General features: G+C 59.3%; 1 protein-coding gene across 1 annotated transcript; it reads right to left on the bottom strand.

Moving 5' to 3' along the window:
- Nucleotides 1-1,698: 1,698 nt before the first annotated feature.
- On the bottom strand, nt 1,699-18,751 carry ZBTB7A (zinc finger and BTB domain containing 7A). The gene is given in 4 exon segments (XM_028519880.2): nt 1,699-6,627; nt 8,815-9,560; nt 9,562-10,101; nt 18,349-18,751. Coding segments are annotated over 3 exon segments (1,770 nt in total). The 5' UTR covers nt 10,087-10,101; nt 18,349-18,751; the 3' UTR covers nt 1,699-6,128.
- Nucleotides 18,752-20,028: the final 1,277 nt, after the last annotated feature.

Consider the following 20,028-nt stretch of genomic DNA (forward strand, 5'->3'; position numbering starts at 1 on the left):
GCTGTGGTAACAGTTGGGCAATTCCAAAATCTCAAAACGTGGGGTTGCCATCCAACCCAGCAGTTCCACCCAAGGAAAATGTGAAAACCTATCTTCTCATGAAAAGTGCAGGAATCTTCCTACACTTTTATGATAGCTAAAAGGTGGGAACAAGCCCAGTGTCCTATCAGTTAAAAAGCAGATAAAATGTGGCCCATCTACACACTGGACTATTACTTGGCCATAAAAAGGAGCAAAGCACTGACACTCGCTACATTGTGGGTGGACTTTGGAAACACGATGGTCAGTGAGAGGAGCCAGATACAAACGGCCACACAGTGTGTGGCCCCATGTATGTGACATGTGAACAGGCGAATCCACAGAGGCAGGAAGTGGGTCGGTGAGTGTCAGGGGCTGGGGAAGGCGGGTGGAGAGGGACTGCCAATGGGGACAGGGCTTGTTTTGGCGGTGACGGAATGATCTGAAACTAGACGGTGACGATGGCTGCACAACCCTTCAGTGTGCTACCGCCTCCAGTTTTACAGGGTGAACTGTATTGTGCAGGATAATTCAGACACCCAGGCCTCTCCCTCAGGGGAGGGCACGCAGGAGTGGGACTGAAGAGGCCTCATGAATGCAGTGGCTGCTGGACCTTCATCCATCGCTGCCCTGATCAGAGGCCTCCATTCCCCCTGTGGCTGCTCAGGTCCCCGTGGTGCCTGGCTGTGGAACCACTGGCCCCCACCCCCACCCAGCCTGAATTGGAGCCCTGGGTTCCCATGTCTGTCATGTGATCTCGTAAGGGCAGACCTTGCCACTGAAGGAGGACACCTGGGGCCTGTACCAAACCCTCCCCAAACCCTGCACTTGGCAGTGTGTCCTGCCCGGGACAAGGCATGGCCCACACCCTCCCTGTGGCTACTATGGAAGAGCCCACTTCCCGGAGTCCTGCTTGTCCTCTCCCAGGCCATTACCAATGGCCATCTGTGTGCTTTTGTGCCCTTCTGTCACTCGCCCCAACTTCAGGGGCCTTGCTGACCTGAGCTCAACTGGGCAATAAGAGGGACGAGGGCCCTCTTCTCAGGGCTCTGGAAATGGCCATGTTGGTGACCCCAACCCAGAGATGGGGGGCTGCAGCCCACAACCTTCCTCCCCAGTGTGTGGACTCCAACCTGACTTCCTCCCTGGGTATGTACAGGAGCAGCCTGCTTAGTTTCTTGATCAGGTCACTGAGGCCCAATATGGGACTGTACCTTGGAGTCTCTGGCAGACTTGGGGTTCCCCGGTGAAGGTCACCCTGCTCAGGGCCTCCAGCAACCTTATAGTTGGAGGTAACCAAGGAACCCACCCAGCAAGTTCTTCCTGTCTGCCCCTACCGTCCCTCGGCCCCTTCCTGGAGCCACCTGCCCTCATCTGGGGGTGTCGCCTCCGTAGGGGTGCAGGCCCCAGCACTGCCCGACACCTACCCCACTCTGGAGCTCAGAGGCTCAGTCACTGTGTCCAAGCCCCTCCCTTCCCCACTCCTCCCCCAGGCCTGGCAGGAAGGGTGAAGCTGGTGAGCACTGGGTCCTCCGAAACCCAAGTCAGGGGCCCCCGAGTGATATAAACCAGGTGTCCAACCCACATGGAAGGGGCCCCTAAAACCCTCCATCCCCACTCCCCAGGTTCCCTCCAACGAAACACAGAAGAACATCAAAATCAGGCAAATGAGGCAGCAGCGGTCGTAACAGGCTGCGTTTAGTGGTTTTTTTATGTACAAGAAAAATGATTTTTATGTCCGGTTTTTCATCATCTTTTGTCTTTTTGTTTTTGTTTTTTATTACCTTTAAAGCTTCTCCCCCCACCCCCCAAAAGTGCATTTTTATCATTTTTTTTAAATCTCCCACATTTTATAAAGACTCTCAAATACAGTCTATGGAATGTCTGTGCTCTGTGCCCCCGACCCCCCATTCACCAGGCCTGGTCCCCCAAAGTCCAAGGCACCTTGTGTCTGGGCCTGGGTGGGGCTGGAGGGTACCTGGGCATCAGGACCCCTGGCCGTGGCCTCCAGGCAGCCTGGGCCGTGGGGTGGAGGTCTCCCCAGCCCCCTCGCCTCCTGGTCCTGCCCCTCACCCCACTATGAAAATTTATATATTTAGTGCGAGCTAGTCTTAACTCTGAGGTTATGACTCCTAGGCGCCCGGGCCCCCAGGTTCTGACCCGCCCTGTGCCGGCCGACACCGCCACTCCAGGAAGGCTGCTTCCTCAGCTTAAATAACTTTTTAAAATAAAACTGCAAATATAAATATCTTTCTTTCTCAAAAAATAGGATTTTTGCTTTTTTTGTTGGTTTTTAATTTTTTTTTCCTTTCACTCTCTGTCTTGCCTCCTACAATCCTGGCCGCCTGGATGGCCTCGGTCCCGGAGGGCCCTCACCCCTGCCTTGGTCCCCCATGTGTGACACAAACAACAGGTCTCAGTAGTGCAGACTCCCCAGAAGATCCTGGATGGGGTTGGAGGACCCTCCCTTCCCACCTGAGACCCCCCTCAGAAGGAAGCAGAGGGACAGCCCTGTAGAAACAGGGTGACAAGACAAGATGGCCACATGGGGTTCCCGGGCAGGCCGCCCGAGGGGCAGACTTTGGTATGGCCTGTTGGAGCCTGGCTGGGCGCAGGCCCGCACCCGTGCCCGGCTGGGCCTGGTCCGGCACTTTACATTCACTGGTTTTTAAATTATTTTTTTTTTTTGGCCTTTTTTTTTCTTTTAATCTCAAAAGGCAGGGTCAGGGTCAGGGTAGGGGGGCTACGCAGGGAGCAGCAGCAAGGATATCTACCTTCCTCTCCAGGTCCTGCAGGCTGGAGACCACACCAGGTGGAGGCTCTGGGCGCCCCCGTCCCACCACACCCGCCACCCCTGCCGCATGGCTCGCCCCGGAGCCTCCACCTGAAGTCCCCAGCCTGGACCTCATTCTCACACACATGCGCGCACACACATCCACACAACTTCACCAAGATGATGGAAATAACAATTTCACTTTGTCTTTTTTCTTTTTTGTACCAGGCAGTTAAAAAAAACACCCCAAAAAAAGAAGACACAAAAAAACCCCAAACAACCAAACAAAAAAACTGTTTGCTGTGTCCTTTCCGACCAGTCAGCACGTTCCCCCTCAAATATTTTGTTTCCTGAAACACGAGAATTCAGCAGTATCTTTGGCAACACTTTATCACAACCTTAATTTAAAGAATAAAAATAAAATCGATCCACATCTATATACAGTATGTGATTGCGCGGAGTTGGAGGCTGGGCTGGGCGGGTAGGGGTCCCAGTTCTGGGCCCATGCAGATGCTGTGGCCCCCGGGACAGGCTGGCGGGCAGCAGAAGAGGGGTTAAGGCGGAGTGGGTGGGCAGGGCTGCGGAAGCTGGGGTTTAGTGCAATTCCCAAAGAGCTTTGTGTTAAAGTGTGCTCGGCGGGGTTCAGCCCATGCCCCCACCGTAGTCCCAGAGGCCTCGATTCCCCCAAGTCCAGTCACCCCCACTGGCCAGGACGACAGCTGTAGTTTTTCAGTTGGTTTTATTGCAAGGAGGTGTGTGGGTAGGGGGAGAGGGCTATCCCCTCAGGGAACCTCTCTGGGAGCCGGGGTAGGGTGGGGGGGGGGACCCCTGGCCTGGGTGCTCGAGCTCTGTGCTTGACCTCCACAGACGGTCCTCTGAAGAGAGCTCTCCCCGTGATGCCGGGGTGTGACCAAGGCCACGCGGCCCTGGGCTCCCCTGCCACCCCCCTCAGGAGGGGGGGTTCCTGAGACATTTTTGTGGGGCTGAAGGGCTGGGGGAGGCCGGGAGTAGACGAAAACTATCCTGTAGAAACAATGATGAATGTTGCCTTCTTAAAAAGCTTCCCTTTAAAAAAAGAAAATGAAATAGATGAGAAGATGGGGTTTGTCACAGAGCAAAGGGGTACCGGGAGACAGGCCAGTGACTAGAGCGGGGAGCAGGGGCACCCTCCCCACCTCGGGCTTTGTCGAAGAAGATCACAGCTCAGCAGGGTGTGCCTATATACAGGGTCCCAGACTAGGCGTTGCATATGCAGAAGGGGGTGAAGGAGCCCTGGCCTCTGGCAGCGTGGTCTCCCCTGCCCTGGCCCCAGTCCGTGGCCTGTGGCTCGGTGAACACCGGGCCTCTGGGGAGCCAGAGGCTGGGGGAGGCAGGTGCCAGCCCCCAGATGACAGTCAGTGCCTTTGAGTAAAAAGAGGGGTGCCTGGGGGCGTGTAAAGCCCTGGAGGAGGGGCCCCCTGTCACCCACCTCGACAGGGATGGCATACCCAAGATGGCAGCTCCTCGGTGGCCACAAGGAAAGGTGGCCATGTTGGAAGGTGGAAAGCCAGGAAGCAGCGAGGGTGGGAGGACAGCGAGGTTGAGGGGCAGGTGCAGGGGTTGGGGGGAGATTGGGTTGCTCTGGCTGGTTGGAAGGCCAGCCCTTTCCTGGGCCCATCCCTGAGCTAGGGAGTCAGTAAGGAGGGTCCCCACAGACACGGGTGGCCATTGTATGGCTAGTGGGTAACGAGACATCTCTAAATCAGAACCAAAAAGGGGGCAGCATGGGAGGGAACGGGGGACATGGCAGAAACACAAACACCCCGCAGTCCTGCCTGCCAGGCAGAGACCCGCGGCAAAGCACAGACTCCCTCAGAAGACCTCGCCCTCACCCACGGCCTTCCTGACCCCCTTCTCAGCTCGGGGAACAGAAGTGGATTCTACATCTGGTGGTGGGTTTTTTTTTATTATTTTGTACAAAAATAAATCAGCTTTTAGGAATTTCTTTTTGCGCTCTCTCTCTCTCTCTCTCTCTCTCGCTCTTTTATTTTTTTTTTGTCTTTTCAACTTTTCATAGAAGTTGGTTGCAACTTGTAAACATGTTTTTAAATTAAGATATAGTACCCGTTCTGTTACAAAGTGCCGAGACTTCTATTTGTGGTTGGTTGGTTGGTTGTTTTTTTTTTTCCTTTCATTTTGTAAAATCTTTTTATTGCTTTTGTGACACTGGAACTTCTGGACTCTTCTCTCCCCTCATCCCTGCCACCGTAAGACCCTGGGTTCCCTCTGCCCTTGGCTGCCTCACCCCACAGTTGCCTGCTCCTCTGAGAAAAAGTATATATTTTTAATATATATATATCTCTCTCTATATATAAATTTTGTTTTTAAGGAGGAAAAGAGGGAAAAACAATCTAAAAAGTGCTTTAAAAAATTGGGAGAGGGTTCAAGGGAGAGGTGAGGAGAGGGTAAAGACCAGTTTTAAATCTCCAAACTCTGCATGGGGGTCTAGGCGGCCTGGTCAGGGGACACAGATGGAGGTGGTCCGGGCACTCTAAGCTGCGGCCTCCAGGTGCCCCACCAGTTTTAAGTGCCACGAAGGAAGGTAGCAGGAGCCCCTGGGAGCCACCTGGTACCCCCTCTTCCCCTGTCTTTCCCCCTTTCTCCACACCTGGAAATAAATACATTTGTGTCTCAGTGGCCAGGAGACAGAGGGGACCACAGGCAAGGATGGGAGGCGACGAGACCATAGGGGAGATCAAGGGGGAGACCCCCACTTATTAAGTGCCCTGAGGAAGGAGGGTGGGGGGAGGGACAGGGACCAATTTAACGTCCACTCACAGCAGACAGAAATCATTTAAGGTCTTATCTGAAAGACTCATAGAAACCAGCAAGGGGAAAAAACTAAAGCCCACCCTAGTCCTACCCTCCCCACCCGCTACAGCAGCCCACATCCCTGCCTGGGGCCTGGGGCCCTGCCCAGGTCTCGAATGGGACCCCAGACCCCATGCTGGGGGCACCCGGGGGGGAGGAGGGAACTCAGAACCCTTGTGTCCCACAAACTCCAAACCAGCCCCAAAACCCACTGATGGGATGGGGGGAAGGGGAGCTGGGGGTGGAGGGCAAGAGTCCCCATGGAGGGAGAGAACATCATGAAAGAGAAAAATCTGAGAAAAGCACTATCCTAGATTCTGTGACGCTTCATATATATATATATATATATATATATCTGTATATATATATATCTCGATATAGATATCTGTATATAGATAGATTTTCTTTTTGTATGGTTTTTTACGGGTGGTGGGTGATTTCTCGCTCTTTCTCTGTCTCTTGGGTTTCTGTTTTCTCTTTTTGGTATTCAGGCGAGTCCAGCCGCAAAGCTGCCATCGGCAGGGCTCCCAGTGGCCCCATCGCCACCCCCTCTGCCAGCGCCTGCTACATTCAACCTGCCCAGGCCATCAGGGCTGGCCTCCTCCTCGTCCTCGTCCTCGTCCTTAAAGTGCTTCTCCTGGCCATTGCGCCGGGCCTCAGGGGAGCCGGGTGGGGCGGGGGCGCTGGGCGGCGCAGTGGCCCCAGGGCTGGGGTCAGGTCCCCCCAGCCCCCCGCTCCGGACACGGGGCTTGCGGCCGCGGCGTGAAGGAACACCATTGCAGCCGTCCTTCTTGAGGTGTCTATGCAGGTGGTCGGAGCGGACGAAGGTCTTGCAGCAGCTGTCGCACTGGTAGGGCCGCAGGCCCGTGTGCACACGCATGTGGTTTTTCAGGTCGTAGTTGTGGGCGAAGGCCGCCCCGCACTGCTGGCACAGGTATGGCTTCTCACCTGTGTGCTTCCTCATGTGCACCTTGAGCTTGTCCTGCCTGTGGATGGGGCGAGGGTCAGCGGGCGCTGGGTCGTGCCCCCTCCCGAGACAACCCCTTGACCCCTGCTGGCCTTGAGGTTGAAACCGTGACCCTTTCAGGAAGGCAGGCTGTGGCTAGGGGCAGTCCTGGGCAAAATGGTACAAGGGGGTACAAAGAGGCCCTCTCTTCCCTTGAAACAGTCTGAAAAGTGCCTCGGACCCTGCATGCTGTATGGCCTTGGACAAAAGGCTAAACCTCTCTGAATTCCTCATCTTATCAACAGAAGGAAGATAACAGGCCTCCTGTCTGGGGCTCTGCCAAGTCTCCTGGGTGCCCTGCCCAGACCACTGCATGGGGCCGGGTCACAGAGGGGACAGCAGGGACTCCGACAGTGCGAGCACTACACAGAGATGTCCCGGTTGAGGCTCAGAGAGGCAAGTGACTTGCACCAAGCTGCACAGTGGGTCAGGGGCTGTGCCAAGTTGGGGTGGAGGTGGAGTCAGCTACAGTTTCGTCACCCCAAGCCCCGGCCTGGGTAATTATAGCCCCTGCCACCACAGGCCCCGCTTACTCAACTCTCTAGTGTGACTCAGAGGGGCCCCTGGGCCTGGAGGAAGGGGTGGGGGCTGGGGACCTAGGTCAGGGACAGAAAGAAGCCAGGTGGGCCCGTGGGAGAAGAGAGACCTGACCTGGTGCCTCTCTCTCTGTGCCTCAGTTTCCCTAACTTGCAAATGGGATCAGCCCTGGGTTAGGAATGGGGTGGCCAAAAGAACTCCAGGTCAGGATGAAACAGCCTGAGGTCCGTGGTGGAGGTCACAGGTCAGCCTGCTCCCCTCTCCAGACCCTGGCTTGCTGTGCCCTCACCAGGCTGTTCCTCATAGGCCAGAGACCCCTGAGGGCAAGGCCCACAGTCAACTCCACACCCCCATCTGGAGAAGCAGGGAGCCCCCAAAACTATCAGAACCACAATCTCACCAAAGCGGTGGGCCAGGCCACCAACTACACTGCCCGCCTTCCTGGTGTGTCCTTTGCCCCTGACTGGCACTCTAGATCCCTGGAATCCAGGCCACACCCTCCTCTCCTGGCCTGCTGGGGAAGGGTCTAGGGGTCAGCCCCCTGGTCCTGTCCCCATGGGGCAGAGCTGGGAAGCTGGGACAATGGCTTCTTTCTTCGGTATGGGTAGGTGTGGCTGGGGGAACCCCGGGGTGGGTGGGGGTAGGGGGTGGTGCTGAGTCACCCAGCCTGGCCAGGCCCCTGCACGTCGGCCCCTGCCCCCACTAGGCTGGCCTGCAAGGCCCAGCCGGCTACCTCTGGGCTTCTAAGACCGAATCACAAATTTTCCCCAGCCTAGCCCAGCCTCAAACTCCCGCCCTAGGACCAAGCCCTGTGGCTCTTGTGCCAATTTCCCTCCCCTGGGTGATTCTCCAAGCTGAACTGGTCTCAGAACCTTTGCACTGGCTGCTCTTCCGCCCTTCCCTTTCCCCACAACTCCCTCCCTCCCCGCCCTCCTCCTTCAGGTCTCAGCTCTGCTCACAGCAGCACCCACGGCCATCCCCTTGTTCTCGCTCTTCTCCTCCCTAGCGTGTTCCACCAGCTAGTGTTATCAATTCTGTGGTTCTATCTCACACATGTTCCGTCGCCCCCACGGGGATTTTCGGCCTGTCTCTCTATTTTTGCATCCACAGCACCTAGATCAGGGCCTAGCACCTAGATCAGGGCCTGGCACCTAGCAGGTGCAAAAATGTTGGCTGAATGAAGTTAGTTCCCAGGCTCACAGGAGACGTAAAGTGGCTCTAACAACCAGAGCTCTCTGCTTCCTACTGGGCTGTGGGCCTCTCCCAAAGCAAAAATTCGCCCCCAGCCTGAAGAACTAGCCATGGGAAAAAGAAGAGCAAATGCTGGTGTTCTTCCTTCCAGCCTCCCGCAGCACCACCTGGTACATTTTAGATTCTGTGTGGTCATCTGGTTTAGTGCCTGCACTCTCCCCACCCAAAGGACTCTCTCAAGGGGCACGTGGGGGGGTGTCCTGAAATGAAGAAGGTGTCAATCCAGGGCAGGGCAGCACTGCCTTTGTCCACAGAGGCTGTGTGTGTGTGTGTGTGTGTGTGTGTACAGGAGGGAGTTCACGCGTGGCTGTAGTTTGGGCAAAGAACCCAGGAAGCCCACCGCCACCCTCAGCCCCCTGCCATAGTGGCGCAGGCTCACCTGGTGAACCGGACCTTGCAGATGTTGCATTCGTAGGGCTTCTCACCGGTGTGCGTCCGGATATGCCGCGGCAGCTTGCCAGCGCCCTGGATGACCTTCTCACAGATGGGGCACTTCTGGAAGGCCTTGGCCCGGATCTTCTTCTCCACCTTCTGCGACCACGCTGGGTAGACGTCACTCTCGTGGGTACTGCTGAAGTACTTCAGGTAGTAGTCCACGACCCCCTTGTCATCTGCCCTTGATTCCTCATCACTGTCCCCCGCTGCTGCCGACCCCGCCCGGCCCACCGACGACATCATCTGCTGTAGCAGGGTGCTGGCCGCAAGCCCGTCTGCATCAGTCCCATCGCCATCCTCACCCTCAGCTGTTCCCGACAGGAAGCCGGGAGAGTCTCCTGGCTCCGGGGCTGCCTCTGACAGTGAGGCTACCTCCTCCTCCCCACCCCGGCCATAGTGACCGTTCTGCGTGGCAGCAGCCGTTGGGGCCACAGGGGGTGGAAAGAGGCCCCCGGCTGGGTTGTCCTCATCCCGCTCTGGCCACAGACCCGGGTTGCTGTCACCCTCGTCTCCATCCCCAGCTGGAGGCCGTTCAGCTGGGGGGCCAGGCCCATAGAAGTCCAAGCCATTGCAGTCGCCGGCAGCCACAGCAGCCACAGCGGCGGCCATGGCCTCCTTGGTGGCATCCAGGTCATCATCGGATGGGCCAAAGGCAGACCATGGGAAGTTTGCGGCGGCGGCGGCAGCTGCAGAGGGGGGGCAGACTGTTCATGGGGTTACTCTGGAAGAACTCGAGGTACTCCTTGGCGCGGAGGAGATTTCGCTGATCAATTTGATCTACCATGTCCAGCTGCCCGGTGTCGGTGCCCACATCGGCCGCCAGGATCTGCCTGTCCAGGAGGTCAGCACAGACGTGGCTCACAGCAGGGATCTCCAACAGTCGGGCGGCACTGAGGATGTCACCCACGTTGGCTGTGCTGACAGTCAGCGTGGCCGTATAGGCAAAGTCCATGAGGGCCGTGAGCGCCTCGGCACTGACAAAGTCGATCTCGTACACGTTCTGCTGGTCTACCACAGCGCCCGACGTGAACAGCTTCTTGAAGTACTGGCTACAGGCTGCCAGCACTGAGCGGTGTGTGGGAAACTCTCGGCCCTCCACCAGGATCACCACGTCACACAGCAGGCCTTGTGTCCGCTGCTCGTTGAGCCCGCTCAGAATGTCACTGCTGTGGTCGGGGAACGGAATCCCAATGGGGCCGTCCACGCCGCCAGCCATCTTCTGCGCCGAGACCTGTAGCACCAAGAAAGAAGGGGTAGTTGAGTATGGGGAGACACCACCAGGGTTTGAGACCCACAGAATAGTGCCCCACCTTGCCTTCCCAGCCTCAGTTTCCCCAGGTGTGCACCAGGGCAGTCCATGTCTGGTTCTGCATTGGACTGCAGAATGTGAGATTGTGCTGGCAAAACCCACTGTGGGTGCTTAAGAGATGAAGGTTGGCACCCACCCCTCCGCTAGAGGGCTCACAGAAGTGCCCATCCAAAGGGCAATTTATGGTGATGAAGGAACATATAGTAGGTGCTCGAAAAAAGCCCCAACACAGGCTGTTTCTTAGTGACTCTGAGCTCAGCCTTCTACCCACACCCTCCCTAGGAGGCCACAGTGATCTTCCCAAGGCTCCCACGGTGTGCTGTCATGCCTACCCCCTGCATTCCCACAGGTAGCACCGTCTCTACTGCAGAAATGAGAAGACAAGGCTCAGGGAGAGCAACCCATGTGCCCAAGGCCCCATAGCAGTACCCCAGCTAAACCGAGGGCGTCTGACCTGAGGGCCAGTACTCAACTAGCCTGGCCGTCCATCCCCACCAGGCCTCTCTGACACATAGTGCAGCCTCAGGGCGAGATCTAGTTCTCTTGGGGGGCTCTTGAGACAGTAGGCAGGGGCAAGGCAGAGATACAGAAATCCAGCTGGTGTCACTGGGACTATGGGTTTGCCTTGGCACAGTGTGGCAATGACTCTGAAGGACAAACCCCTTTCTGTCCCACTGGAGCCCCCAGGACTCAGCACGGCCCTGCGAGGGAGTAACGGGGGAAACCAGGCTACCACCTGACACTCCTTTCTCCTGCCACCCCGGCCAACTCTGTCAAGGAGAAGCCTCCTGCCTGCCCAGCCCTCTCCAATTCTCAGCACCTGTCTCCACTGTGCAGCCAGGACAAGGCCCTGTCAATTTCCAAGCCTCAATCTCCCCATCTGTCAAATGGGCAGAGGCCGTTGGAAGAGCCAGGCCACTGAGAACTGTCTGTCCCACCCCTCTCCCCACCCCTCCTTTTTTCCGCCTTCTCCTGGGCTGTGACTCATCCACCCACTGGGCGCTTGTGCAACCCTCTGGCTCCTGTCCCCACCCCTCCACCCTCTCTGGGGAGCCCCCGGCTGTCCCAAGCCACCCAACACAACCCACATTCCTCCAGGCCCAACCAGTCAGCTCTTGGGCCAGAGATCCTGGAAGGCAGACAACAAGCCAAATTGGGCCTTCCTTAGCCTCCCAAGGACCCCAGGACATCCACCCCCCACCACCTCCCAGCCAAGTGGCCCAGCCCAGCACAAGGCCAGGACAGGACTGTGCAGATCCAAGGCCGCCCAGCCAAGAGTGGGATTCAGGTGGTCAGCCTGGCAAGTGAGCCCGGGGTTGGTGCAGCCCAGCACAAGGCCCAGACGGGACTGTGCTGACCCAGGGCCACCCTGGGAGTGGGGTCCAGGCCTTTGGGCCCTCTGCTGACACAGAGGCCTGTGTGCAGCAGGGCAGGCAGGCACTACACTTCCCAGGACGTCTCTCTCTAAGGCCTGCCCTCTTTCCCAAAGACTGCACCAGCTGCTCCACTCCCGGCGGCTCACCCCTGTTTGGTCAGCCCTTAGTGGGGGGGGGGGGGGTTGTGCACGCGCACACACATGCAAGGAGTAGGGGGGTCAGCTCAGCTGTGGCTGCTGGGAGCAGGAGGATGGAGGTCGACCCCATCTGAGGCTCGGCCATCGAAGACCTCCCTGTGGCAGCTTCCACCCCCTGCTACCATCTGCCGTCTGGCCCCTGGCTCTAGGGAGTAAGTGGGCAGATGTGGCTCTGGATCAGACAGGCCTTGGCCCCTCCTCATCTGCCCCTCCCCATCCAGGCCACCAATGCAACAAGATGGCTACCCTGGCCCTGCTTGCCATTGTCCCCCAGGTGCCTCTAAGTTCCCCTTGGACCTTGAGCTGTCTCCAGCTGCCTCAAGGTTGGGACCTGAAATAGTTCAGGTGACTCACCCCCACCCATGACCACCCTCCCATGAGCAACTGAGAGCAACAGGCCAGGGGGCTGGCACAGCCCTACTTCAAGTGTTAAGATGCCCAGGCCTCCACTTTGCCGGAAGCCAACCAGCTGGAAAGGAGCAAGCTTGGGCTCTAAGCCTGACACGGGGCACTGGTCTCCACCAGCTGGGTATAGTGGGCCATGTGCAAAGGACCTGAGTGTCCATGTCCCTGTCCCCTCCCAGAAGAAGACTCTATTTCTCCAGATAACCATCAGACTCCTTCCTCAAAGGGCAAGGTCTGGGGATGTGCCAGCTGAGAAAAGTCCTCATGAGAGAGGCAGGATCCCCCATTTTACAGATGAGAAAACCAAGGCTCAGTGACTTATAGAATCCCACCCAAGGGTACTATCAAGGTTGATCCATGGGTTCTGGGGTCCAAGAGCTGATAAGAGATGAGAGGCTGGCTCCCCACCCACCCTTGCCCTGGAAACTAAACTGGCTCTGCAGACACCTAACCCACATTCTCCCCAGGAACACATCCCTCCTGCCTGCCGGGCCCCAGCACCCCACCTGGGCCTCTCAAGGCTCTCTCTCTAATAAGAAGGCAGAGGAGCCTATTAGGTGGGAAAAGGAATAGGGCTGAGCCCTCTTGGTGGGTCAGGTGGGGCCTGGAAGTAAAACACCCACTGTGTGCCCTGGCACAGACACCTAGCAAGTACCCCATAAGTAGCGGTTCCTTGGTAGTGACAAGCCAACAAAACTTCTCCTCCAGGAAGCCCCTCCCCATCAACAGCCATTGCTAGGATCCCCTGAGCTCAGGCCCACACCCACCGTGTTCATCACAACTCCATCCCCCAGATCACCTGCCCTGGGGCCTCTGAGTTGATTTGGCAGGCCTAGGGGCGGGCCCTCGGTAGGCTCCTCCTGAGCGAGAGGTGGGGTGCCCTCCTCCCTATGGCCACTCATAGGCCCCTCTGCTGGGCCCTTCCTTGGGTGGCACATAGTAGGAACACAGTATTCAACCAGATGAAAGCTACAGCTGTTGAGAACCCACGCCCAGCCCCACCCACTGCTAGCCGACACACACAGGACCATGGACAGTGCTGGTCCCACCTCCCATCTAACCTAGGATCACTTGCTGGAGCTTCTTTCCAAGGAGGCAGGACCAGGCTGGGCTTTCAGCCCTCCATGGGGGCCCTCCTCTGTACCTGGGAATTTTCAGAAGCTAACATGCACCTTCATTTCATCCTCTCCACTATAAAACTCTGGCTTTACAGATGAGAGGCTTGGAGAGATGGCCAGACCGGCTGGTGGGGACTCAGACTCTCTGACCTGAAGCAGCCTGAGCTGCTGCCACTCAACTGCTAGGCCACCGGGGGTGAGGTCAAGAATGCCTTGACCTGGTCCCAGAAGCAGCAGGTGCCACACAGGAAGGACCCTGAGATCGCAGGAAGGGTATCCTGGGCATTGGAACAGTAGAGGCAAAGGCCTGAAGGCAGGTACCTAGAGAAGGGACCCAAGGAAGGAGTAGGCTTTCCAGTCAGGCACAAGGTGAGGGTGGGACTGGACCTCCTTCCTGCCACCCACACTACTCAGGTAATTGCCACCCAAAGTCGTTCTGGAGGAATGTGTAAGACAGGGGACAGCTCCACAAGGGGTCAAGGCCCCTGTACCCACAAAGAATATGAAAGAAACCAAAGAGACATTAATACCAACTACGTGTCACACATGGGCAGCTCCAAACCCCAGCTCCTCCACTTCCGAGCTGGGTGACCTGGGGCAAGAGGGAGCACCTCTCTGTGCCTGTTTCCTCAGGGGTCATGACAGTGGCAAGGGGGCTGGGGGTTCTCTAAGTCCAGAGTCCTACTCTTACCCATTCAGCAAATGTTGCCTGGGGACCTACTGTGTGCTAGCTAGTGTGTCCCCAACAAGGCTGTTCACCTCTCCCCTTGTGGATGTGGGGTTTTTTGAACTTCACCACCGTGCCAAGGAAGTGGGTTGTGGTGTACAAGGAAGAAACCAGGGGAGTGAAACCAGGCCCAGAGAGGGTGGACAGCTGGCCCAAGGTCACACAGCAAGTCTGGTATCCAGGTCAGCTGCCAGGCCCACGCCCGGCTGCCCCCGTCACCTCCCAGGCACACAGCCGTGTTGCAAGGTTGTCCTGACGGGTTACCCTACCCTGACTTGGTGCCAATCCCCGCCTGGCCCAATCTCTGGACAAGGGTTTAATGGGACAGGAATTCAGTGTCCCGATTGAGGGGGTGGGCACCAAAGGCTCAGGGTGACTGCTGGCTGCCCATCGCCAGCCCTCCCCCTGTCTTCACAGGACCTCCCTCTGGCCAGAAATCAGCAAACAGGCCCTCGGCCATTTTATGTGTCCATTTATTTGCCCTAAATGGGGAGGGGCTTCCTGCCCCAGCCTTAAAGGCCAGAGGCAGGAAGACTGCAAGCAAGTGGGAAGTGTGTGTGTTGGGGGGGGGGTGAGGGTGTGAGGGGATGAGGTCATTGGGGATACTGCTGACCCCAACTCATGGGTGGGGCTCGGGCTCACCCTGTTCCCACGATGTGAGTGCTGTCATGCGCCAGGAAGTACAGCCCAAGACTGGGTTCCATGAGGAAGCCCCGGGAAGAGAGCCATTCAGGGTGAGGTGGAAGGAATGAGCTTCCCGTCACTGAAAGTAAGCAAAGCCAGGATTCGAAGAATCCCATCACTGTCTACCCTGCCCTTGCTCAGGCGCATCTACTTACCCAACTTCTCCCAGATGCCCATGAGAGGTCTGGGCGGACCTCTAGGAGTCCTGCTCCTCTCTGCCTCCAGACCTCTCCCTCCCTCCCCTGAGGCCTGCTTGTCACCTGGAGCGCTGGCACAACCCTCACTTCCACCCCCAGCCTGAGTAGGTGGAGGGCTCTGCCTGGAAACTACAAAGGGGTACTCAGCCTCTTGGGGCCCCAGTGTCCTGTGCCCATAAATCTGGCCCGTTCCCTCCCATCGAACATATCCCAATGGGAGATGGGACCAGGCCTTGTTTTCCAGTTAAACCAGAAAGATGTGGGTGGGGATGCTTCTACTCAGTGGCCGTCCACAGCCTGCTGGGAGGACAGATGGAGGGGCTGGTCCTTTGGCCACGCTCCTAAGGAGTGCCAGATTCTCCAGGTGGCACCTGCACTTTGGTGCTCCAAGCTTGGGCCTTGGGCCCTAAGGGCAACAGAGGTCTGATCTCAATCATCTCCACATCTGTTCTCTCAGCTCTGGGAGGTAGGGTCTGTAATTGAGGCCCCATTTTACAGGTCAGAAAACTAAGGGAAAGTGACTCGCCCAGGTTTACACAGCAGAGCCAGATTTGAACACAGGCCACCTGGCTCCGTCCTGCCTAACTAGTCCTCCCAGGGCGCCTTCCCCTTCCCCCACACACTGCTCCCAGGTACCAGCAGGTGACTAAATCCCCCACCCTGGGGGCCTTGTGGCTGAGGACAGCTTATTCCCACACCCCCTCAGAGCTGCCTTATGATGGCCTAAAAAAGGGAGGCTTGCCAGAGGTCACACAGGGCACCCAGGGCAGGGCTGGAGTCCAGCCAACACCTCTGAATTCAGGGGAGGGGCCCTAACCCCAAGGGGCACCAGCACAGGAGTGCAGGAGGGGCTCCCACAGGCCCTGACACTGCACTGCAGTGGCTCAACAAACACTGCTGAGGATTCACTGAAGAAATCCTTACAATGACATTTCTAGGCTGAAGATAATCTCCCCATTGTGCTGATGGCAAAATTCAAGGTGGCAGGGCAAAGTGACCTCCCTCAGTGGACCTCAGGTGGAGCCAAGGGCCAGGCTGGGACTGAACCACAGTGGCCCCCACCCAAGCTTGTTCCTCTGGTCCCCCACTGCCCAGGGCTATTGCAGAGCAGTTCATGGTCTCTCAGGTACCCAGCCGGCACACACTCCAGCATAATCCCTGCCGCACTCCTAGCGGACCTAGGTGTTTCCTCCACGAGAAGAAAGGAGAAAACAGGCAGATCTGCAGGCACCACCCAGAGGGACCCTACAACAAGCCCATGTTCCAGAGGAAGCGGGAGACAACACTTGGGCTTCAAGAAGCCAGCAGGCATATCCAAGGTCACGCAGCAAGTGCGCTGGTGCTGGAAAGCCCAGCAGCTACCCTCCTAGGACTGGCTCAGCTTCAGAGGGGCTGGCCCTGAGTCCTACCTTCTTGTGAGGTGACCTCCTCAGGTGTAATGGGTCATAAAACCCAGGGCCCTGCCCATCTCTGGTGGCCAAGGTGCCAAGGTGCAGGGCTGTGGCTTGGGGGTTGGGGAGCAAGAAAGGGTGTTGAAGGCCTTAAAGGTGCCTACCAGGGAAGGCTGGAAAACAGAGCTGTGGCTCATGCTGTGTGACCTTGGGCACCTCAGGCCCTCTCTGAGCCCCACTATTCTCTTTGGGTAAAGAGTTTAGTAAGTCCCAGGGAGGCTCTATTTGGCCAACAGGCACCTGCTGTCAACCTCCTCGCCCTGTGGAAGACAGGTGGGCAGGTGTCCCTTGGGTAGGACACAGGGAGGACTTTGAACAAGGCCACAGGGGAAGGCAGACCACAGGGGTCAGGCGCAGCTTTAGCTGGGCGACCTTGGGCTGCTCTCTGCTTCCCTCAGGCCTCAGTCTCCCCTGCCAAACAAGGCATCCGCTCTGAGGTTTGCCTTAAGTCCTTGAGTTCCAGCACTCATGTTGAGTCTCCCCTCTAGGCCTCAGTTTCCTCAAATGTTGATGGGGACTGCCACCAGCCTGACCCGGCTGTGGGTCAGAGGGCCCCAGGAAAAGAAGGGAAGTAAAAAAGCAAATACAAGACTTGCTGCTGCCCTGGAACCTTCCCCACTGGACAAAGGCTGAGCTCTGCTGGGCTTCTATCTCCCACACAGAGAAAGGGATGCATCAACTCCCTGCAGCCACCCAGGCAGCTTCTCCCAGGGCCTCTGCTGAGAGTTCTGTGGCTCCTGGCACAGCCTGGGTGCTGACTGGCCACTAGGCAGCCAATCAGAGTTGAACAATAAATACCCCCCCAAAGTGGCCCACGAATTAAAATTTCAGTGTCCCCGATGGCTCCTCTTTCTTCATTAGGCATGCGGATCCCAGGGCTTCGCTCTTCCAGCCATCGGCTCCTGCCCCCCACCCCCCTTATCCCCCAGGCTCTGGTCTCCACAGCGATGGCTGGCGGTAAACAGAGACCCGAACCCAGCTGATAAGTGCCTGGCAAGCTCTAGGGGGCATGGCCTAGGGGCCCCACCCAGGGTGGTCCTGGGGGGCAAAGTCCTCCCCCACCCACGCCCTGGCCTGGAGCAGCAGGGCCCAGCCTGGACTATCAGGACCTCTCCCAAGACCAGCTCTGCCAATAGGAAGTAACTGGCTGGTCCTGGGGAGGCCCCCACCCCAGTGTGGGAGCGGCACACTGTGGGTTACGCCCTGGCCCTGTTGGTGGGGGGGGATTTATGGAATCCTAGACGTCCTCTCCCTCTCTTAGGCCAACCTGCTCCTGGAGGCAGCTGGCAGGGAAAGGGGAAGCAAACCAGGCCTGCCACCCATGGGTGAGCCAGGTGGGCACACCCGGGGAAGGGGCGCCAACAGCTCTCTCACTTCCGCCACCTGGCTAGGGGGAAAGAAGAGTTGCCTCCCTCCCCTTTGCCGATCTCCCAACTGCTGGCTGCATTCCCCAAACATTTAGTAGGTGCCCACTGGGTGTCCCGGCCTGGTTGACAGTATTCTCTTGCTGCGGTCCACCAGGCTCCCCAGCAAGCGCGGGCAGTGCCTCCCAGAACCCGCAAAGGCCTGAGCCCAGGGATGCGGGGGGTGGGAGGGCACCCAGCTCCAGCACTTGGCTCAGGCCCCTGCCTGGTTCCCAGGCCCCTCGCTGGGGAGGGAGGTAGAGTGAGAGAGGGAGCTAGATCCCACCAGGTCACCCCTCCTCTGCCCCGGCTCAGGGTTCGCACGTGGTGGTGGCGTCAAGGGAAAGGAGGGGGGTCCGGGCCAGAGGAGACAGGGTCACGCGCTTTGGGGGCACGGGCAGTGCATAGGCGTGCTTTCTGCCCCCTTTCCCAGGGCCGGGGCAGTGCAGCCGCGCGGGCAGGCCGAGGGGCCAAGCCGGTCCCCCCACCCAGGGATGAGTCAGGCCCGGGCAGGAGCAGGAAGCGGCCCCCTCCCCCGCGCCGGCCGCAGCGCGCGGCCCCCGCCCCGGCCTGCGGGCCCCCGCCGCACCGCTCGAGCGGGGGGTTCCTACCTCCTTCCCAGGTCAGCGGCGAGGGGGCCCGGCCCCGGCGGCGGCGGTGGCGGCGGCTGGGCAGGCTTCCTCCGAGGGGCCGGGAGACGGCAGTGAGCCTGGCCCCGCGCCACCCCCCGCCGCCGGCGGCCAATCCCCACCCGGACTGGGGGGAGGGTGATGCAAATTACCCCGGATCTGGGTCCGCCCGCCCGCCTCCCCCACGCCCGGGCCCGGCCTGCAGTAGGCCGCGCATCCCCGGGCTCGCCTGCGCCGCGCGGCCGCCACGGCCGCCGCCCTCCCCGGGGAACACCGAATGGGTGACCCCCCCCCCCATGCGGGGCAGGGGGCCGAGGGGGGGCTGGGGACGGTTACACAACCAGGCAGGGAGGGGCCCCGGGGCGGGAAGGGGGCCGGCCCGCGGGCCGCGCAGCCGGAAGCCGGGGACAGCCACCGGCCCCCGGCGAGGGGAGCCTGGCTTCAGGCCCCGCCCCGGAGCCTGCTGGGTCTGCCCCAGCACCGCACCGCGCGATCCACCAGCGTCCATTGGCTCGCCGGCCCGCCGCTCACCGCCCCTCCTCCGCACCGCCCCTACTCGCGGGCCGCGGACGGCCGCCGCCGCAACGCATCCTGGGACTTGTAGTACGAGCCGCCTGCCGTCTACCTGCTGCAAGTGGCAGGAAGACTACGACGCCCAGAAGGCCCTGCGAGCATGCCCGCCCACCCGGACACCCCACCCCTCCCCCCTCCTCAGCAAAGCCCCCCTCCCTGTTTTTTCAGCCCCCTCCCCCCCGTACCCCATGGAGCTCAATCCTGGCCAACTCCAACGTATAGACGCAGCACGGAATAGGCCTCTGGGCCGGGGAGAGCGCCCCCAGTACTCAGCAACAAACTTAGCACGCGACGCGCCCCCCTTCTCCCCACGCCGGCTCCCCCCACCCTCAATGCAGCCCCGCTTCCCCTCCCCCGCTCTCCGCGCGCCTGGGAGCCCCGAAAAGCCATGCACCCGGGATGGTGGGGGGAGGCGGTTGGCGCACAAGCCCATGCACTTCGCCCCCAATTTCCCATCCCGGTGGCGCCCCCTCCCCGGGCTCGGGATCCAGGGCGCATCGAGCCTCCAAGCAGCTGCCAACCACCCCCTCCTCTTAAACTTGCGGAACGTCCCTGGGTCCTCGGATCTCCCCTTCCCGAGAGGGCAGGGGTGGGCGCAGAGCCCCCGGCTTGTCCCCACCCTGTACCCTGTGCTAGGGGCCGCGCCTGGCGCTGACTTACCTCGCGGGGCCGGGCCGGGGCCGGGCCGGGCCGGGGCGCACGGGGCCGGGGCCCGGAGTTCGGACTACGCTCTTCAGCCGCTCGCCTCCGGGGTCCGCGTCTCGCTCTCTCCCTCGCTCGCCCTCCCCTCGTCTCTCCCTCGCTCCGGCGGCGGCGGCGTCACTGCCCCTACAGTAACTGTACAGTACAGCCAAAGCCCCGTATGATGCTCGCGACTCCCTTCCTGGTTTCTCCGAGGGCAAGAGGGGTCCTCCCTTGTCTTAAAGGTGCCGCAGCCGCCGGCCCCCCCCGCCCGCGCCCAGCCCGCACCACCCCCCCGGCTTCGGAGGCCAGAACAGGCTCGGCAGGTCCCCTCTTGCCACGTCTCTGCCCTCCCGTGGGGTTTCGCCCGCTGCGCCGGGGAGACCGGGTTGTTATTAGGTTTTGTCA

Source organism: Phyllostomus discolor, chromosome 8 (assembly GCF_004126475.2).
Source record: "Phyllostomus discolor isolate MPI-MPIP mPhyDis1 chromosome 8, mPhyDis1.pri.v3, whole genome shotgun sequence".
Lineage (NCBI taxonomy): Eukaryota > Metazoa > Chordata > Mammalia > Chiroptera > Phyllostomidae > Phyllostomus > Phyllostomus discolor.